Below are 19,796 nucleotides of genomic sequence, written 5' to 3' on the forward strand. Positions count from 1 at the left end.
CCCAGGACCCTGGGATTATTACCTGAGCCAAAGGCAGACACTTAATTGACTGAACCACCCAGGTGCTCCTGAATGGGTATATTATGGTTTATTTTCCATCCACCTATTGATGGACATTTGGGCTTCTTTTCTGGATTAATAAGCTATGAGTGTTCCTTTATAAGTCTCCATGAAGACATGTTTTCATTTCTTCTGGGTAATTACCTATAAGTAGAAATTGTTGGGCTATATGGTACATGGGTGTTTACTTTTATAATAAATTGCCAAACGTTCATCCTTAGAGGTTATTCTCTTTCATGATATTGCCACAAACAATGTATGGGAATCACAGTTGTTCCACATCTTCCACAACTTTAGGTCATATCAAGCTTTTAAATTTTAGCTATTCTAGTCATTGTGTGGTGGTATTTCATTGCAGTTTAAATTTTCATTTTCCAGGGATCCCTGGGTGGCTCAGCGGTTTGGCGCCTGCCTTTGGCCCAGGGCGCGATCCTGGAGACCCGGGATCGAATCGCACGTCGGGCTCCCGGTGCATGGAGCCTGCTTCTCCCTCTGCCAGTGTCTCTGCCTCTCTCTCTCTCTCTGTGTGACTATCATAAAAAAAAAAAAATCAAACAAACAAAAAAATAAATTTTCATTTTCCAGATAACTAATGATGTTGAGCATCTTATTATGTGCTTATTGGCCACTTGCATATTTTCTTTTGTTAATGTCTCTTCAATATTTTATCCCATTTTTAAACATTGATTTACTAGTTTTCTAATTTCTATTGTGCTGCAGCTCAGTAATTAGAGTCTTCATATAGTCTGGGCACATAAGTTCTTTGTCAGATACAAGCTGCTAATATTTTCTTCCAGTCTGTGACTTGCCTTTTTGTTTTCTTAGTATTGCCTTTGGAAGAACAGATTTTTAAAATTTGGTAAAGTTCTATCAATTTTTTTCCTTTTATTGTTTATGGTTTTTTTTCAAGAGACATTCAAATTACTGAAATGAGATTGTTTCTGGTATTGAAAGTGCTCAGAGGCTTTTGATTACCTAAGAGTAACTGAAAAAGTTCCTGGGGATCTGTCTGAGATTCCACCCAAAGACAGAGAAAGAAAAGCTGCACCCCCGCCCTGCCTCCAAGGGCCATTCCAGAAAAGGATTGAAAAATGTTAGTTCACCTTCCTATTTTCTGTAGTTCTTTTTTTTTTTTTTAAACAACCGATTTGCTTCATGGTGATATAGTTTTAGGGAAAAGTCCAACTGACAAGAAGGTTAAAAATTACAGGTGGGGGATTTTTCCTTCATATTCTTCTTCCTTTCAATAAGTTCAGAGTCTGGGAGTCAAACAACCTACACTGGTTGACAAGCCTTCCTATAAGGAAGCTCTGGGTTTTGTTTTGTGTGTGTGTGTGTGTGTGTGTGTGTGTGTGTGTGTGTGTATGTGTGTTTTACAAACATCTGTAAAGTCGTCATCCTGCAAGTTAGGCCTATTTTCTTCTAGTTTGTTCTCAGAGGAAAGGAACATATGAGCATCTCTTCTTCAAATTAAATAATTACATGCTCAGTTCCTAAAATATCTTGTCTGGATTTATTTTCTGATTCTTCTATTGTCTTGGTTGCTCTCTGTGAGGTCTCAGCATTCTCCCAATCCCCTTTTGGAGGCTACACCCTGATCTGAGTGGCCAGTGTCCTAGTGAAGCCTCAGGGGCAACAAGGGTAATCCCTAGTGTCCACTCCTCCCCAAGTATCCCAGCATCGTGGTGACTGTCTAGACACAGAATGACAAAGGTCAACCCATTTTATTTGGATTCCACCATAACCACCATTGTATCTGTATGCTAAAATGTGTTGAGGCTCTAAATTCACAGCCAAAGTATCCATCTCTGAACATTTTGGGGGAAAAACATACTTCAAGATCAAGAGATTCTAACTCAAAGTAGAATGAGTGAAATTAATGAAAATTCAACATAGTATGTCCATCTACAGTCAGCTAATCTACAACAGCTACTGAACAGCCAGGCGACAGGGACCTTTGGGCCTTTGCACTTGTTTCTAACACAAAGGATGTTCTTTCTCCAGATGGGCCTGTGGCATGTTCCCTGAGACCATTTGGGTCTGCTCTCAGAGGGTGCCTTGTCAGCGAGGGCTTTCCTGATCACCCTGACTGCAACTCTCTAATTCAGCTCAGCCTACTCAGACCCACTCCTGGAAATTCCCAATCCTGCTTTTAGGCTACTCTGTATGTCCCCAGGGCACTGAACAGACATGGTCTATACTTCTAGGTATCAATTTCCATACCATTTGTCTTCCCTAGTAGAATATAATTTGTGTATGTTATGTTCACTGCTTTATTCCTTCATTTTGGGAAGAGTTCCTTGATCAATAATCTTTGAATAAATCTATGAACGAGAGTAGAATTTTTTTTTGCGGTGAGGAAGAGTACTTGACTGTTAATTCGTATCTATTTTATGCAACACATATTAATGCTTACTAGATCTTATTTAATCTTCATGACAGTCATATGAGGGAGGACAGTTATCCTCAATTGTGGATGAGGAAATAGAGGCACAGTGCTGAGTCACAGCTGGTGTGTGGTAGCCTGCTCCAGGGTCTGCGCTCTCAAGCACTACCATGCTGCCTCCCTTAATTAATGGAATATATTTGGCAGAAACCCAGGACTGGGTAGATTTAGGCCAGGACCAACCATACAGTTCTTTCTAGGTAAGGTGAATGGAGCACAGACAATGGAGAAGAGGCAGTGAGTCCCATCCAAGTGTAGGAGAGTAGAAGGCAGAGATAGGGAAGAGGCAAAATAAGAAGGAGATCAGAGATGTGGGGGGCCCGGGATACCTGAAGAGAGGTGCAGGCGCTGACAAGAGGCTGAAGGAACTGAGGCTTCACCTGGTGTCCCACAGAGATTCTTCACTCCAGCTTGGAATTCAGGAGCAAAGGGCCAATATTGGGCCAATAGTTTCAGCAAATGAAGGCTGGGGAAAGGAGAATGGGTATCGGGCTAAGAATATGAGAGGGCTTTGGAAATGAGGTGGGGAGACCATAAAGGAGGAGAAAAAGAAGAAAACCTAGATTCTGAAAAGTTATGATTCGTGTTCTCTTGCCTCTTCCTTAATCTTGGAATATCAAATCAATGTATTGATTAAAATTCCTTTAAGAAGTGAGTGGATAGGGGTGCCTGTGTGGCACAGCTGGCTGAATGTCTGACTCTTGGTTTTGGCTCCAGTCATGATCTAGGGGTCCTGGGATTGAGCCCCACATCAAGCTCCTCGCTCTATGCAGAGTTCTGCTTCAGATCCTCTCTCTCCCTCTGCTCACTTCCGTGTGTGCGCTTTCTCTCTCTAGAATGAATAAGTCTTTAAAAAAAAGGAGTGGACAAATTGTGGTATGTTCATGTAATGGAATGCTGCTTAGCAATAAAAAAGAATGAACTTGGGGATCCCTGGGTGGCTCAGCGGTTTAGCACCTGCCTTCAGCCCAGGGCATGATTCTGGAATCCCAGGATCAAGTCCCATGTCAGGCTCCTTGCATGGAGCCTGCTTCTCCCTCTGCCTGTGTCTCCGCCTCTCTCTCTCTCTCTGTCTCTCATGAATAATTAAATACAATCTTTTTAAAAAAATTTTAAAAAAAAGAATGAACTAGTGATACACCCCAAAACATTGGATGAATCTCAAAAAAATGTGGAATAAAAGAAGCTGCAATGGTCTGAATGTTTGTATACCAACCCCCCAAAGACATGGTCAGATCCTAATGCCCAAAGTGTTGGTACTAGGAGGTGGGGCCTTTGGGAGGTGATTAGATTACGAGAGTGGAGCCCTCATGAGTGAGGTTAATGCCCTTATAAAAGAGGCCCAAGAGCGCTCTTTTGCCCCTTCCATGTGAGGACCCAGTGGGAAGTCTACAACCTGGAAGAGAGCTCTCACGGATGCTGGCACACTGATCTTGTACTTCCAGCCTCTAGAATTGTAGGAAATACATTTCTGTTGTTTATATGCTACTCAGTCTGCGGTATTTTGCTATAACATCATGAACAGACTAAGACAGAAGCCAAACAAAAAGTATATTCTGTAGTATTGCACTTACATAAAATACTAAACAAGCAAATTAATCTATATAACAGAAAGCAGATCCATGGTTGCCTGGGGCTAGGGCTGTGGATGCAGGAAAGGGCAGGAGAGAGGGATTAGAAAGAGATGCTAGGAAGCTTTTGGAGGTTTTGGGTATATTCCTGTCTTGATTGTGGTAATGTTTCATAGGAGTATACTTATATCAAAGCTCATCGCAATATACACCAAAAAAATGAGAGTGATCAAATCTAGAAATCTGTTCTTGGGAGAGGTTTTTGCAAGGTCTTTAAGTCGAGAACTCTCATCTTTTCCTAAGATTGATAAATAATTTCTTTTTTTCCTTTTCCTTTTTTTTTTTTTTAAGTTGGGGATGAAGAATAGTAGTTAAAAATAGCTTTCTTTGCTCAGCATATCTTCCCTGTACAGAGTTGACTACACTTAACTCCTGTTTCCCTTTCCTGCATTAGGAAACCTGCCTGGCCCCAGATGTTTCTTAGGGCTTACAGTAGATTGAATTGTGGCCCCCAAAAGATAGGCCACCACCTAGAACCTCAAAACATGACCTTATTTGGAATAAGGGTCTTTGCGATATAATTAAGATGAGGGTTTTAAAATGAGATCATCCTAGATTAGGATCCACCTTAAATCCAATGATGAGTGTCCTTAGAAGACATGTAAAAGGAGAAAATACAGAGACATAGGAATGCCACGTGAAGACAGAGATTGGAATGATGCAGCGGTAAGTCAATAAATGCTAAGAATTATTAGCAGCCACCAGAAGATAGGAGAGACATGGAACAGATGCTTTCGCAAAACCTCCAGAAGGAACCAACCCTACCAAACACCTTGACTTTGCACTTCTGGCCTACAGAACTGTGAGAAAAATGTCTGTTTTATGCTTGTAGTAATATGTTATGGCAGCCCTGGCAAATTAATCCAGCACCCCTAGGTGTTTTTACTCCTTAATTAATTCTACTCTCATATCTCATTTTTGCTGCTTGCTCCTCCATCTCTGAACTAATCCTGTTAAAATTTTCCTCTCTTGGTTTTGGCCACGTCCGCATAGATGGATGTTCACTAACTGCTCTAAACTTTACTTTACTCATTTGTAGAGTGGATGTACCCACTAACGCCTAGGGTTGTTTGGGAGGATTAAGTGGGTTAATATGCATACATGCTCTTAGAACAGTGCCTGGCATGTAGTGCTGTATGTATATTATCATTAAGTTTTGCCCCCAGTTCTGAAGGGGTGGCTTAGCTTGTAGCTTCATCATAATTTTAATTAACATTTTCTTCTATTTAAATTATTGCATTACACTTGCATCCAGAAGGGCCCTTTTATGGGTTCCTGGGACCAATTGTAAACTAGGTTTTCAGCAAATCCCTTCATGGTCTTCATCAACTAATTGAAAACTTCTGTGATGTTGAAGCTTGTCATGGTTTGGCTCAATGGACTGGGTGATGAGCAAATGAGCCCAAGGCCATTGCTTGGTCCACCATATAAATAAGTTTATTGCGCTTTTCCATGGCTACAGCCTGACTTTAGGCATCATTTTTGCAAATGTGGGCTATTGGTTATATAGGGACAGAGCAAAAGACTGTAAGATATTTATAAAAATTCATTGGCATGGTTAGAAAAATAAAAGTACATTTATGTTGGTGTGTGGTTAGCAGAGTCCACTTCATAGCTCAAATTCATATGACATCTGACTTAAAGCCTTGCCTTTCTCAGAGAAGTACAAAGGAATCATATAGAATCATAAACATGGAGCATCCACATAGTTATAAATTTCCTCATCTACAAAGAATAAATGCATTTGAAGATAAAGAAAGTTGAACAGAATGGCTTTGAACTTTTCATTTCATTTCAGGTTGTGGGCTGACCTGAGTAAGTGATTTTCACTCATAATTTACAATGCATTGAGGGACAGCTAAGCAGAACAAAACCAAAAACCTTGTCAAAGCCAAGAAAGTTTTGTAGCTTTCATTCCATCTACAAAATCCTTCAATGTCATTGACAAGTAAACCTTCCGTTTCTCCTCTTTATTAAACCATGTGGATAGGCATCCCTTTCATATCCTTAAAAAAGAAAGTAAAAGATTTTTAAAATATGTAATTTAGGTCTTGAAGTTAGTAATTTCTAGAACCATCTGGGAAGCCTCAAGGGATCTGACCATTCATCCATATATTATCCAAATGGCTTCTGTTGTGATTTTACCCAGTCCCATTAACCATACTATTATATGATCTCTTAACTTGAGAATCTAGTATTATGTGTTTATCACTTCTGAAAAAATATCAGCAGCCCATTAGATAAGTTTCCTTCAGTACAGTGCTTTGTATGTTGGCAAATCAGGGGCTTGATGATGAGTTCACTGTGGGACGTTGAATTAAGTCAGTTAATTGGGGCTCCAGCTCTTTCGAAGGGATGGGTGAAGCTCTGCTTATGGGTAATTGAAACTTCAGGTTGCCAAGAGGTAGGTGACTAAGAAGTAGCTGTTGCGGATCAAGGGAAACATTTTTTTTTCCAAGGGAAACATCTTAATTGGATGATGGGCATTCTCAAAGGGCATATAGCAATTTTCTGAATTGCATAATCTAATAGTTTGAAATTTAGAATGTAGTGTGATGTCATGTCTCCAACTTTTAAAAGGACATGCATCTCCCTCTGTAATTATTTTGTGTATTATTTTTCATAACAGCTTAGACTAATGCCAAGGGATATATGATGGTCAGGGATGTGTGGAACCGCTTTGCCAGAGTTTCAGTCCTATGTAGTGGCATTTTCTTGACAAAATTCCTAGCAAAGTCTTCTATGTTTCCAAATCCTCCTTGTTGTCCTTGTTCTCAGTTCATTTCCAAGAAGTTTACCTGTGTTTAAATGAACTCAGATCAAATAAAGTCCTGCCCAGATTATAACTTGTGAATCGCTCTCTCCCTTATTGAGTCTTAACAAAATATGTGATGAAAGAAATAGTAAACTCACCAAGAATGTCAAACGCATTCTGCAGGTCATTACACTCAGTTTATAGAGAATAAGAATTTTGTCTACTGATACTATGAAGAGGTAGAGAATTTGAGATCTACTCAGCAGATTGATCTGGGATCAGTTTCTAAATTTTTGTGTATGGCATAGTAGAAAGAACCCTGGACGAGGAGCTAAGACACCTGAATCCTGGCCCTGGTTCTGCAACTATCTTGCCAGTAACTCTGGGCATATCATTTAATTTTGCAGGGTGTCATTGCATTTCCCATCTGAAAAATGAGGGTGTCTGGTTAGATTACCTAGAAAATCTCTAAAATTCCATGATTCTTTTCTTTTTTATTTTTAAAGATTTTATTTATTTATTCATGAGAGACACACAGAGAGAGAGACGCAGAGACACAGGCAGAGAGAGAAACAGGCTCCATGCAGGGAGCCTGATGTGGGACTCGATCCTGGGACTCCAGGACGACACTCTGGGCTGAAGGCAGGCACTAAACTGCTCAGCCATCTAGGGATCCCCCCATGATTCTTTTCTGAAAATGAAACTTTCTGAGTAAAAGTTTGAGGTTAGCTTTGTTTTTTCCCCTGGTTTGTGTCTTTATCCCACTAGAAAGGGAATCATGCTGCTCTTTTTTGACATCTAAAATGCTTCTTAATAAGTTTTAGTCATTCATTCATTTACGTTGGGAAACATCTTTTTCCCAACAGATTCCTTTCCTCACACTCTTCTGCTCAGGGAGCAGTGTGGTAGAAGAGAAAAGACTTGGCTTCATTGCTTACAGGTTGGGTGACTTTAGGAAATTGATTAAACTCTCTGATTCTCAGTTTCTGTAACAATAAAATGGGAATAATAATTCCTATCAGCACTCCTCCAAGTGGTTTTGAACAGGAGATGGAATCAAGCATGAGATGAGCTCTCATGCAGCATTTACCATGCATGAATTTGCTCACCCTGCTTGCCACCGTCCTTCCCCATCAGATGGTCCTGTTCTTTCTCACCTTTGATAGAGAGTACAAAGGGGTCTCCTGGCACCAAGCTGCCCCACAGTGTCTGGTGCTTAAAAGATGCTGAACATGCAAAAACATTAAATGAATGAATGGATTGAATAAGTCTTAAAAAAAAAATGCCTTAAGTAAACTTGTGGGATGCCCTTACAGGGAAGGATCCTGTTGAACCCAGAAGATACTGAGGCTTAAAAAACTGGGCCGAAGGGGAATGAAATTAACTATTTTAAAGTGAACATTCAGCTGTACATAGTATATTCACAATGTTATACAAACACTACCTCTCTTTAGTTCCAAAATAAAGCCTGCACCCATGAAGCAGTTTCTCCCTATCCACTGCTGCTCAGTCCTGGGCGATCACCAATCTGCATTTTGTCTCTATGGATTTATCTATTCTGGGTATTTCATATAAATGGAATCATATATTATGTGACCTTTTATGCCTGGCTCTTATCACTGAGCACGAAGTTCTTTTTTTTTTTTTTATTAAAGATTTTATTTATTCATGAGGGACACACAGAGAGAAGCAGAGACCTAGGCAGAGGGAGAAGCAGGCTCCATGCAGGGAGCCCAACGCAGGACTCGATCCCGGAACCCCGGGATCACCACCTGAGCTGAAGGCAGACGCTCAACCACTGAGCCACCCAGGGCCCAAGCACAAAGTTCTTGGGGTTCATCTATGTTGTAGTATGTATTGGTAGTGTGTTCCTTTCTATGGCTGAATACTATTCCATTGCATGTATGTACCACAATTTATTTATCCATTAATCTGTTGATGAACATTTAGGTTGTTTCCACCTTTTTATCATGAATAATGCTGCTCTGCATATGAGTATACAGGTAACTATTTGAGTATTTTCAATACTGCTCAGTCCTTTTTGCAATCCTATTTTCAATCCTGGTATATACAGAGGAGTGGAATTGCTGGATCATATGATAATTCTATGTTTGACCATTTTTAAAAAAAGATTTATTTATTCATGAGAGATACAGAGAGAAAGAGACACAGGTACCACAGGCAGAGGAAGGAGTAGGTTCCATGCAGGGAGCTCGACGTGGGACTCGATCCCAGGTCTCCAGGATCACACCCTGGGCTGAAGGCGACCACTAAACCGCTGAGCCACCTGGGCTGCCCTATGTTTGACCTTTTGAAGTGGTGTTTTCCACATAAGCTGAACCACCAGCAATGTATGAGAGTTCTAGTTTTGCCTCATCCTTTTTAACACTTTTTCTTTTTTTTTAAATAGCTATCCTAGTGGTTGTAAAGTGGTACCTTACTGTGTTTTGATTTGCATTTCCCTAATGACTAATGATATTGAGTATCTATTGTTTCATGGGCTTATTGGCCATTTGTATATCATTTTTAGAGAAATGCCTATTCAAGACTTCTGTCCATATTCAAAGTGGATTGTTTTTTTGTTGAGTCATAAGAGTTCTTTATATATTCTGGATATTAGACCCCTATTGGATATATGGTTTGCAAATATTTACTCCAACTCTGTAGGTTACCTTTTCACTTTCTTGATAATGTCCTTTGATGCACAAAAGGTCTTAATTTTGATGAAGTCCAATTTATCTATTTTTCCTCTTGTCATTCATGCTTTTGGTGTCCTGAAGCTTTTGTTTTGTTTTGTTTTTGAGATTTTATTTATTTATTCATGAGAGACACAGGCAGAGGGAGAAGCAGGCTCCATTCATGGAGCCCGACGTGGGACTCGATCCCGGGTCTCCAGGATCACATTCTGGGCCGAAGGCGGCACTAAACCGCTTGAGCACCCCCAACCCCACCCCATCCCCGGGCTGCCCTGAAGCTTTTTTTTTTTTTTAAATAAGAGAATCATGATGCTTTAGAGGAAAACTAGACCTTTTCTAGAAGGTCTGTTCTTTAAAGTCAAGAGCCATGGCAGTCCAGATAACAACAGCTCTTTTGGAATCATTAGAAGAGGAGAATAAGAAGCCGCTTCATACGCTATTTGGAAGGGCCACCAGAGGAGTCTTCCTTTAATAGGAGTTAAATAAAAAAAAAATTAAAAAAAAGAGTTAAATACCAGTGACAGAATCATAACATTTTAAAAACTGACATAGATTAGAAAGGACAGTACCTTTTGATTATGATTTTTATGATCAAAGTCAGAAGGGCTTCACAGAGCATTTGTGGAAAATAAGTATATGTCAACATTTTTCTGTTTCTTTGCTAGTTAATTTTGATAGTTACTCTGCTCCCCTATGTAAATAACGAGACTGCTCCAAACTGTAATGACTGTACTTTTCTCAAAGTTTGTATGACTATAATTCATGCAATGCCACAAATCAGCCAAATAACTCTTAACTTTATTTTTACTTCAGTGTATCATTTAGAAATCATATACAGAAAAAAAGCCACAGTTTATTTTCTTGTTCTTGGTTATTATCATAGGGTATTGAAAGGTTAAGCTGGCATAGTAGCTTTAAAAGCAGAATTTAGTTAAGATCAAGAGAGGAAAAAAAAGCCATGGCTATCCCGTCTTCTTCTTCCAAACATACTGAACTAACTTCTGCTTTGTGTGTATACGTATGATCAGATAAAGTGAGTATCTAAAAAATGAATGTGAACCATTTATATTTGGGGACAAAAATAAGTCTCTTTCTCTGGGTTCTGAAGACATACCAATCAAATCAAACGTTTTCTCTGTGGAGGCAGTGAATGCTTCTCATCAGACACTTTATTCTTTTTTTTTTTTTCAGACACTTTATTCAACAAAATAAGCATGTCATAAAAGCAGCTTCCTTGGACTTTGTTCTTTGATTGAAAAACTGCTATCTACCTAAGTAAATAGTACACTTATTGACCCCAGAAGAGTGAAGATGACTAGTGCAACACCAATGTTTGTGACTTTAAACATATGCATTATTATGTGTGAGGCATACAAACTTTTCCTTGAAATTGGTCTGCCGACAGTAATTAAACTTTTCAGCTTGGACTCCTTTCATGCTGCTGGGCTATAAAGATGAGAACTTGGCCCTTCCTATCTGGCTGTCTCCCTCGGGCTCTCGGTCTGGTCTCCCCGACTTCAGAATGAAACATAATATCTTAAGCTAACAGAGCCCAAAGAGGCTGATCATTGGCTCCCATTGTCCCCTGATACTGCAGCCCCGCCCCTTTGGCTTGTGCTGACAAGCTGTTTATATTTTTGTAAGGGCCACCCTTTAACTCAGCAGCCTGATGACTATAATGGGCCCAATTGTCTGTGGGCTGCAGAGAGCTGAGTCCCCACATCCGAGGAGGCTGGGGCCAGTCTCTGATGCACCAGAGCGGCCGTTATGGAACACGGGTAAGGACGATTCTGAGGACGTGGTGATGCTTTTTACGGGCTAGCTGGTTAGTCCTGGGCACCAGTTAGGAGAAACAAGTTGTGATTGAATTGCTAGCTTTTTCTCGGTTTTAAATTGTGTTGCCTGCTAGCAACGGGAGGAGACGATCGCTTCTCTGGGATGTGCTGACAAAGCTCATAGTGATCCTGGCCAACCCAGGCAAGAGATGGGCAGGGAAGCAAAAAACTAGGGGAGGCACGCAAGTGGGTTTGATGCCAAAGCAACATGGGAGAGGCAGAGCACACGGCTGCTTCAGGGATGTTGTGAGGCTCAGAGGCTGTTTTGTTTTCGGACTTAAGTGTTCACAGTCAGGAGTTTGGCTCTGCCTCTGTGGGGTTTCTGTAAGCCGCTGTTAACCGATGTAACCCTGTTTGAAGGGGTCTGGTATCTGCTGGTATTTCCAAAGGGCAAGCCATAGGAGTCTTGTATGTCATAAATAGTTCTATTCAGAAATGTGGGACCGGTTTGGAGCTGGACGGCTGTAAAGTTTTACTGCCCATAAAAGTGCTCAAAGGGTACTCTGGCCGGCTGCAGTGGGGCTCAGGAATGAAGGAAGGGCCCCAGGCGATGAGGGCATTTGTCCTTGACTAACCGAGGAGGAAGTCAGTGGAGCCAGAGGACACCATGTGATTGGGGGTGAAACCTGAAATGGGCTTGGCCTGCCCACCTGAGGTTCTTTCTGGTTTCTGCCTTGTAAGTAAGCGAGTGAGGGTGGAAGAGGGCTCGGGCACCAGTCCCCGCTGCCTGATTGCAGCGTCCCCGCTGCCCTATTTGGTGCTAAGACCCCCTTTGTGGTGCAGAGGGGCGCTGCAGGCTAGGGCGGGGGCGCGCTGTGTTTGGGGCCATAAAGGGGGGGGCGATGGCACAGCTAGAGCCCCAGGAATGAATTGCTTTGGGACTGACTGCCTCCAGCTAAACGGAAAAGCACCGCCGGCAGCTTTGATCAGAGACTTTTGTGCCCTCCTTCCTGATGCGCCACCGCTCGGTGTGAAGTCAGTGAACTCCCCGTCTGGGGTTTGGGTTCCAGGGAGGAGAACCCGAGAAAGAGAAGAGGTGGAGTTTAACTTTTACAGAAACTCAAAGTGACCCGTGAGACTTTAAGACATCTGATGCTTTATGTTTCTCGCCGCCTGTCCTAACCCCCAGAATTTGTATTTATTATCTGGATGTACCACGTTTAAAGCCAACCTATTTGGGGGCTCCTGGAGGAATTAAGTCAGATGCAGAAGTTGTTCTTAGTGAATTTGATCCAGAGCAACCTGAGTGTTTCGGCTTAGTGTACGAATATAGCAGGTGGTCTCTAAGTGAAGCTGTGGTCTCCTGCAGGGCCTGAGGTCCCGGGAGGGGGGCACAAGTGGCCACGGTCTTGTGCAGGGACAGAACTTCTGACTCTGCTGGTGCTGTGGCAGGTGGTGCGGAGGCTCAGCAGGGACAGGATGGGGTGCCCCAGCCAGCCTCCCACCTCAGGTCTCACACACCCTAACCCTGGCCTCCTTCGGATCTGTGTATCCTCCATTCCCACTGGACAAGCACCCCCAGATGGCAAGACGGCACAATGACAGAGGACAAAGAGGAGAGGGCTGGTGAGAGAGGAGATGGCGTGAATTCCAGGAGACCCCACAAGGCACAAAGACAGCGCTTGTCCAGCTTCTTCTTCTTCTTCTTCTTCTTTTTTTTTTTGTCTTTTTGTGGGGTTGGGGAAGTATGGTTTATGCTGCTTAAGTTAGAATCTTTTATCTTATTTTTAAATTTTTATATATTTATTCATGAGAGATGCACATAGAGACGCAGAGACACAGGCAGAGGGAGAAGCAGGCTCCTTGCAGAGAGCCCGACATGGGACTTGATCCCTGGTCTCCATGATCACGCCCTGAGCCAAAGGCAGATGCTCAACCAGTGAGCCACCCAGGTGTCCCAAGTTGGAATCTTTTTTTTTTTTAATTTATTTTATTTTATTTATTTATGATAGTCACAGAGAGAGAGAGAGAGAGAGAGAGAGAGAGGCAGAGACATAGGCAGAGGGAGAAACAGGCTCCATGCACCGGGAGCCCGACGTGGGATTCGATCCCGGGTCTCCAGGATCACGCCCTGAGCCAAAGACAGGCGCTAAACCGCTGCGCCACCGAGGGATCCCCTAAGTTGGAATCTTTTAATTTAAATTTTATTTATTTATTTGAAAGACAGAGAATGAGAGAGAAAGCATGAACGGGGGGAGGGAGAGGGAGAAACAGACTCCCCGCTGAGCAGGGTGACGTGGGGCTCGATCCCAGGACCCTGGGATCTTGACTGGAGCCAAAGGCAGACATTTAACCGACTGAGCCACCCAGGTACCTCTTGTCCAGCTGCTTTTATCAGAATGGTGGGCATGCCAGGTTCTTAGAATTTCAGATACAGAATTTATATGACCTAATGTTAACATAAGAGATTTACAACAACAAGGTTCTTCTAGAGCTTTAAAGTACCGAGGGCTGTTCTCATGGGCCCACGGAGTCAAACAAACAAGCATGTATGGCTGATATACATGGTAAGTGTCAATGATAATAACAACAACAATTTATTGAGCACTTACTATGTGCCAGGACTTTATCTCACTGGGTCCTCACTAACTCCATAAAGTAAGGACAGTTATTGTCCTCACTTTACAGAGAGGGGACCTGGGGCAGAGAGGTTAAGTAACGTGCCCAAAGTCACACGGCCCGTAAGTGAACGACATGTATGGGAAGATGTATAGTACATAACCATGTGTTATGAACTGAGATTTCCTGTGGACTACAGCTGGCATTTATACTTACGGTTTTTCAAGAATGCACGTAGTCACTTCCACCAAAGTGTGGCCTCCTGCAGAAGCTAATTGGCAACTGGAAAGGAAAGCCAAGAACAACTTCCTTTAAATGGGTGAGAGTGCCGGAGCCTAACAGTGTCGCCCCACCAAGCTAAAGGCCAGGAAGGGCCAGCTTCAGGGAGGCGTTTGGGGGAGGGCAGGCCCTGCCACACAGGTGGGCCCATGCTACATGTGTGGCACCCCAGGAGGGACGACACACAGAAGTAGACACTCAGGAACACAGAGGTTGAAAGGAAAACCTCTGATTCAAACAAACCTGGTTCAAGCCTCACCTTTGCCGGATACTTGTATAATTTCGGGCCAGGTGCCTCTTCATCCTCAGACTCTGTTTCCTCAGCTGGGTGGTGAGGGCAGCTATGTCTGTGTCCCTGGACCATGGGAGGGATGAACTGTAATGGGTAGATGTTCTCACAGTGCTCAGCATACGGCAGATAGTCGATATTCTGCTGGGCACCTGGGTGGCTCAGTTGTTGAGCGCCTGCCTTCAGCTCAGAGGGTGATCCCAGAGTCCTGGGATCAAGTCCCACATCAGGCCCCCGCAGGGAGCCAGCTTCTCCCTCTGCCTGTGTCTCTGCCTCTCTCTGTGTGTCTCTCATGAATAAATAAATAAAATCTTTAAAAAGTATATTAATTCTGCTTCCGGTACTCAAAGGCAGTCCCAAGTTTGTGGTTTGCCTCTTAGAAAAGGGGTAGTGAGAGGGCACAGCATGGCAGACAGAGCAGGAGGCCGGTGGTCTGGTTCCTGCTCCTCCACCAGCCATTGTGGGGGCTCCAGATAAGTACACCTGCTTTGCACCACGGTTTCCACATCTGTCCCTGAGGTGACGTTTCCAAGGTCCATTCTAGCTTCTGATCTAGGACTCACTATCTGATAGAAATCTCCCTCATGGGGACCTGTCAGCATGACTCAATCACAGTCTGAAATCACCCCGGTGCTCATGTTGGTCATGCTTAACCATATGGAAGGATCATCTGAGAATTAAGAGAGGGGCTTGAAATACTCTCTTGGAATCTGCTAGTTTGAGTTTGAAACTCTAAGGTTTGAAAACTAAGCTTCTTTAATTAAAAAAATTTTTTTTAAATTTATTTGAGAGAGAGAGGGAGAGGGAGAGGTGGAGGGAGAGGCAGACTCCTTGCTAAGCAGGGAGCCCAGCATGGGGCTCTGTCCCAGGACCCTGGGATCAGGACCTGAGCCAAAGGCAAATGTGTAACCAATGGAGCCACCCAGGTACCCTTGAAAAATATGCTGCTTCTTTTCTTGGGAGGTAACACATTCAAGTCTGTTATTTTATATAATAAGAAGGCACCCATTTCTTAGATGATCCTTTGGATGTTTGAAGATAATTAGAAAATGAGTTAAATAGACAGTTTCCTGGAGGCAAAAATTGGGGGAAGCTAGAAAAAAAAAAGCAGCTCTCAGTAGCTGGGGATCCACTGCTCTATGTGTGGTCATGGGTGCTAGGCTCATATGTTCTTATTTATTCCCTCTGCCCACCTTCTGGCTGTTTTAAGACCCATGCTCCAACTTTATAACAGCGACAGCTCCTGTTGTGCCAGACACTCACAGAAGAGGTGCTAGGGGCTCAGAGACCTGCAGGGTTGGGAACTCAGATGGTGTCATGTTCATGCCTTTCTCTCCTGCTGCTCTCTTCCTCTTCTTCCCTTTTTCACTGAAACATTTACCGATCACTAGCCACCATGTGGTAGTCTTTGGGGATTTAAAGCTACAAACCATGGTGCTGGCCCTAGAGGAATTCACAATCTGTTGAAGAATTCCACCAGGACAGTGTTATGACAGACATATGCACAAGGTGCTGTGGGAGGGAGCACCCTTACCAGACTGGGGACATCAGGGAAGGCCTTTGTGGAGGAACAGATGATACTAGAAGTGAGGGAGTATAGAAGGTTGAGGAGGAGTGGGTCAAATGGAGATGGAGGGAAGGGTGACTAACACTAGACGTTTCTGATTCAGTTGGCTAGTGATGGGTCTTGTGGACATCAGCGTACCAGGATTTGAAGCCACTGAGTCAAGGGGATCAGCCAATCCAAAGGTCCAGAGGCAGGAGGCAATATTCAGGAAATAACCAGTTGTTTGAAACAAACAGCATGTGAGTGAATGAGTGATCCCGGATGAGGTGGAACTGACAAAAAGTGGAGCCAAAGAAAATTATCTTACAAAAACGAAGCAAATGGGGCAAGATCTCGACAGTTGTTTAATCTGAGTGCTGAATATTTAGGGATCCATTGTACTATTATGTCTACTTCGGTGTTTATTACAAATTTTCATAGTAAGTTTTGTGAAAAGTAGAATATCCCTTAGACGCACCAAGATGGGAATATAGCTCAGAGCTGCACTTGAATCACAGGTCTACTGGTTTCTAGTGACTGCTGGGAACTCTGGGAAATTACTTAACCTGTCCCGTTCTCGTTTTCCTCACACAAACATGGGAATAATAATCATGTCTACCTTATTGGGCTTTTATGAAGATTGAAAGGATAGAGTACGGAGAAGGCCCTCCACAGTATTTGGCATGGAGTCATCCCTTTTCTATCACAGATGGATCATCTCATTCATTCTCATTGAGGTTTCTAGATGATGCTCTACAGGGTGCCACGCAGAGAACATTTAAATGTTCTGTAAATTACAGAAGCATGAACCTGCAAGGCAAGGTCTAGAGTTGGGCGCAGATCTGGGGCAGTGGTGGAGAGTGAAGGATACAACCACACCACAGACCTATGTGTGTAAGTTTAGAAGGTTTAGCCCCCACAGACAATGGCTAAGGAACAGAGAGCCTGCTCACCTCCCTAAATGGAGCAATGGAACATCAATTTTATTCATAATTGTTTGCATCCCACATATTTTCTGTCTACCTAAATTTTCAAACAAGGCACACCGACACCATCACACACACTTCATAGGCAGGCTATTTTGTTACCCAGGATGTTAAAGGGACCCCTTAGAAAAGATGGAAGGCAAACCTGGGATCGTATGCTCTGGGGAACCCTCAGGAGCCATTTAGACACACCTTGAGTCACACCTACTGAAAGCCCTATCACCCTCTTATCACACCTGCAGTCCTGATCAGCTTTTCAAAGAGAACGGTTCCTGGCATGTAGGTCTTTAACTGGCAGGTGTGTTTGCCCACTCTCAGCCTGCACTTTCTAGTACCATACCCGACAAGTTGACACTAAGGGGAAGACACGCTTCACATTTTGCACCTGTTGTGCAAATAGAACTTGAGTGAAGTTACTCAAGCAGTTGACTCTAGAAATCACAAGGAGCCAAAGGGCCAACCTCTGACTTTACAAACAGCAAATACGCGCCTTGACACCAGTCTCTGGAACTAACTTGGGAAATGCTGTGTATCTCTTAAAGGGTGTGTGGGAGGAAAACATTTAAATCTGTAGCCTTAGTGTCAACTCAGGGCCGGCAGTTTCCACGTGTGTTCTTTGAAGGGTTAAAGAGCTAAAGAAATAAATCCTGAGATCCCACCAAGGACCCTCCAAAGGTGGAGTCTCACTGCATGGGAACTTTCTGCTCTTCCCAGAAGGGTAAAGCACAGAGTTTAAACTGAACTTTGAAGCTGTCACCTGACTTCAGACCTGGATGCCATATAGAGCACCGTGTGTTTTCTGAGATAGCTTCAAATCATATAGTGTCCCAAGGTATGCCCAGCTGCAACACTGGAAGACTTAATTTAATTTTTAAAAGATTTTATTTATTTACTCATGAGAATACAGTCCCTACAGGGAGCCTGATGCGGGACTCGATCCCAGGATCCCAGGATCATGATTGAGCCAAAGGTAGATGCTCAACCACTGAGCCACCCAGGTTCCCCAATTTTTCTAAAGATTTTATTTTTAAGTAATCTCCGCATCCACCATGGAGCTCAAACCCATAACCCCAAGATCAAGAGTTGCATGCTCCGTGGGCTGAACCAGCCAGATACCCCTGGATGACTTAACTTTAAATACAAGAACTTTAAGCAAAATGTTGCTGAGGAGCTTGTGTCTGTTGCACAAGTCCTGGGAAATCTGCAAGGCTGGCTCCCTCCCTCAAGCACCTCAGGAGCAACTGGCAATAATTGCATTTCCAGGAACGCCCAAGAGAGCCAGATCTCCTTAATGTGTCACTGACGTACAGCTTCTTCCACTGGGACCACGCAACAAGAACCAGGGCCTCGGGATATGATTCTTCACCTGCACTCCTCACTGGATGACTCTATTTCCTTGAGAACATTTTTAAAAAAGATTTTATTTATTTGAGAGAGCGCACACCAGAGGGAGCGGCCGAGGGAGAGAGAATGAAGCAGACTCGGTGCTGAGCCTGGGGCCCAACGACGCAGGGGTCCACGCAGGGCTTGATCTCACACCTCTGATGTCAGGACCCGAGCTGAAACCAAGAGCTGGTTGCTCAGCTGACTGTGCCACCCAGGTGCCCCTCCTTGAGGGCATTTTTCACAACAACAGAAACATAGCACTGCTTGGTAATGTCTTAGAAACGTGGCCCCTTTATTATTATTATTTTTTAATATTTTATTTATTCATTCATGAGAGACACAGGAAGAGAGGCAGAGACACAGGTAGAGGGAGAAGGAGGCTCCCCACTGGGACCCTGATACCGGGACCCCAGGATCATCACCCAAGCTGAAGGCAGACGCTCAACCCCTGAGCCACGCAGGCGTGGCAGATGTGGCCTCCTTCACCGTCTCCTCAGCAAGGATAACTGTTGTGTCTCCTGGTTACGGTCTGTGGTCTGGGCACACTGGGGGGCACAGCATGAATATTAGTAATGCTGGTCCATTCTGGAAAGAGCATGGAAGGACCCTGTAAGGTAGCAGTGACCCTACAGGCCCAGAAGCCTTGTTGGAACCGTGGCAAGCCGGGCCGGGGCCTGGACAGAGCAGCTCTTCCCACCCTCAGCGCAGGCAGTGGGCCAAGGGGCGCCGTTGTCTGGGCGGGCGCCGAGAGGCCGGGGGCCGGGCAGCCGCCAGCCTTCCCACTGCTCCCAGGGGCTCGCAGGGACACTGGCGCTGTCTGTCTGTCTGTCCATCCCGTGCAAAGCTTGCTTTTCCTCATGGGCTGCGCTCTCCACAACCGGGGCTCGGGGGAGGGAGCTGCTGACAGTGGGGAAGGGACACGAGGTTGGGGTGGAGCTGGCCTGTGTCCTGGCCAGAAACTGGGGTGACCGGGGCAGAGAAGTGCCTCGACACCACTCGATGCAAGGCCGCTCCTTTGGAATGAAAGCGCATCGGGCTCGCATCCACACCTTGGGCCCAGGTTGTGACCCCGGGGTCACAGGATCGAGTCCCACACTGGGCTCCCTGCATGGAGCCTGCTTCTCCCTCTGCCTGTGTCTCTGCCTCTCTCCCTGTGTCTCTCATGAATGAATAAATTTTTAAAAATTATTTTCAAAAGGGCCGGCGGGGGTTCCCTCAGCGCAGCCCCCAGTTCCTCCTATGGAAGCTGTTCTATGTGTGCCCCCTCAGCCCCCCCCCCCCCCCCCCCCCAGGATGGAAATCCCCAGTCCCTGTCCTGCAGTCCCTGG

The 19,796-nt window shown here is 44.1% G+C and overlaps 1 protein-coding gene across 20 annotated transcripts in view; it reads left to right on the top strand.

Moving 5' to 3' along the window:
• TRIM2 (tripartite motif containing 2) overlaps positions 1 to 19,796 on the top strand; it is a 170,468-nt gene that overhangs the window by 37,750 nt on the left and 112,922 nt on the right. For 2 of the 20 annotated variants that reach the window (XM_072724856.1, XM_072724857.1), the window contains exon 1: positions 11,205 to 11,366. The exons of 11 other annotated variants lie outside the window; for them this stretch is intronic. In XM_072724856.1, the coding sequence (XP_072580957.1) occupies positions 11,337 to 11,366 (30 nt within the window). In that variant the 5' untranslated portion in view covers positions 11,205 to 11,336. Of the gene's footprint in view, positions 1 to 11,023; positions 11,367 to 19,796 lie in introns of those variants that run through there. 7 more of the 20 variants (XM_072724860.1, XM_072724877.1, XM_026016579.2 and 4 more) reach the window with 6 other exon arrangements.

Source organism: Vulpes vulpes, chromosome 10 (assembly GCF_048418805.1).
Source record: "Vulpes vulpes isolate BD-2025 chromosome 10, VulVul3, whole genome shotgun sequence".
In the NCBI taxonomy this organism is placed as follows: domain Eukaryota; kingdom Metazoa; phylum Chordata; class Mammalia; order Carnivora; family Canidae; genus Vulpes; species Vulpes vulpes.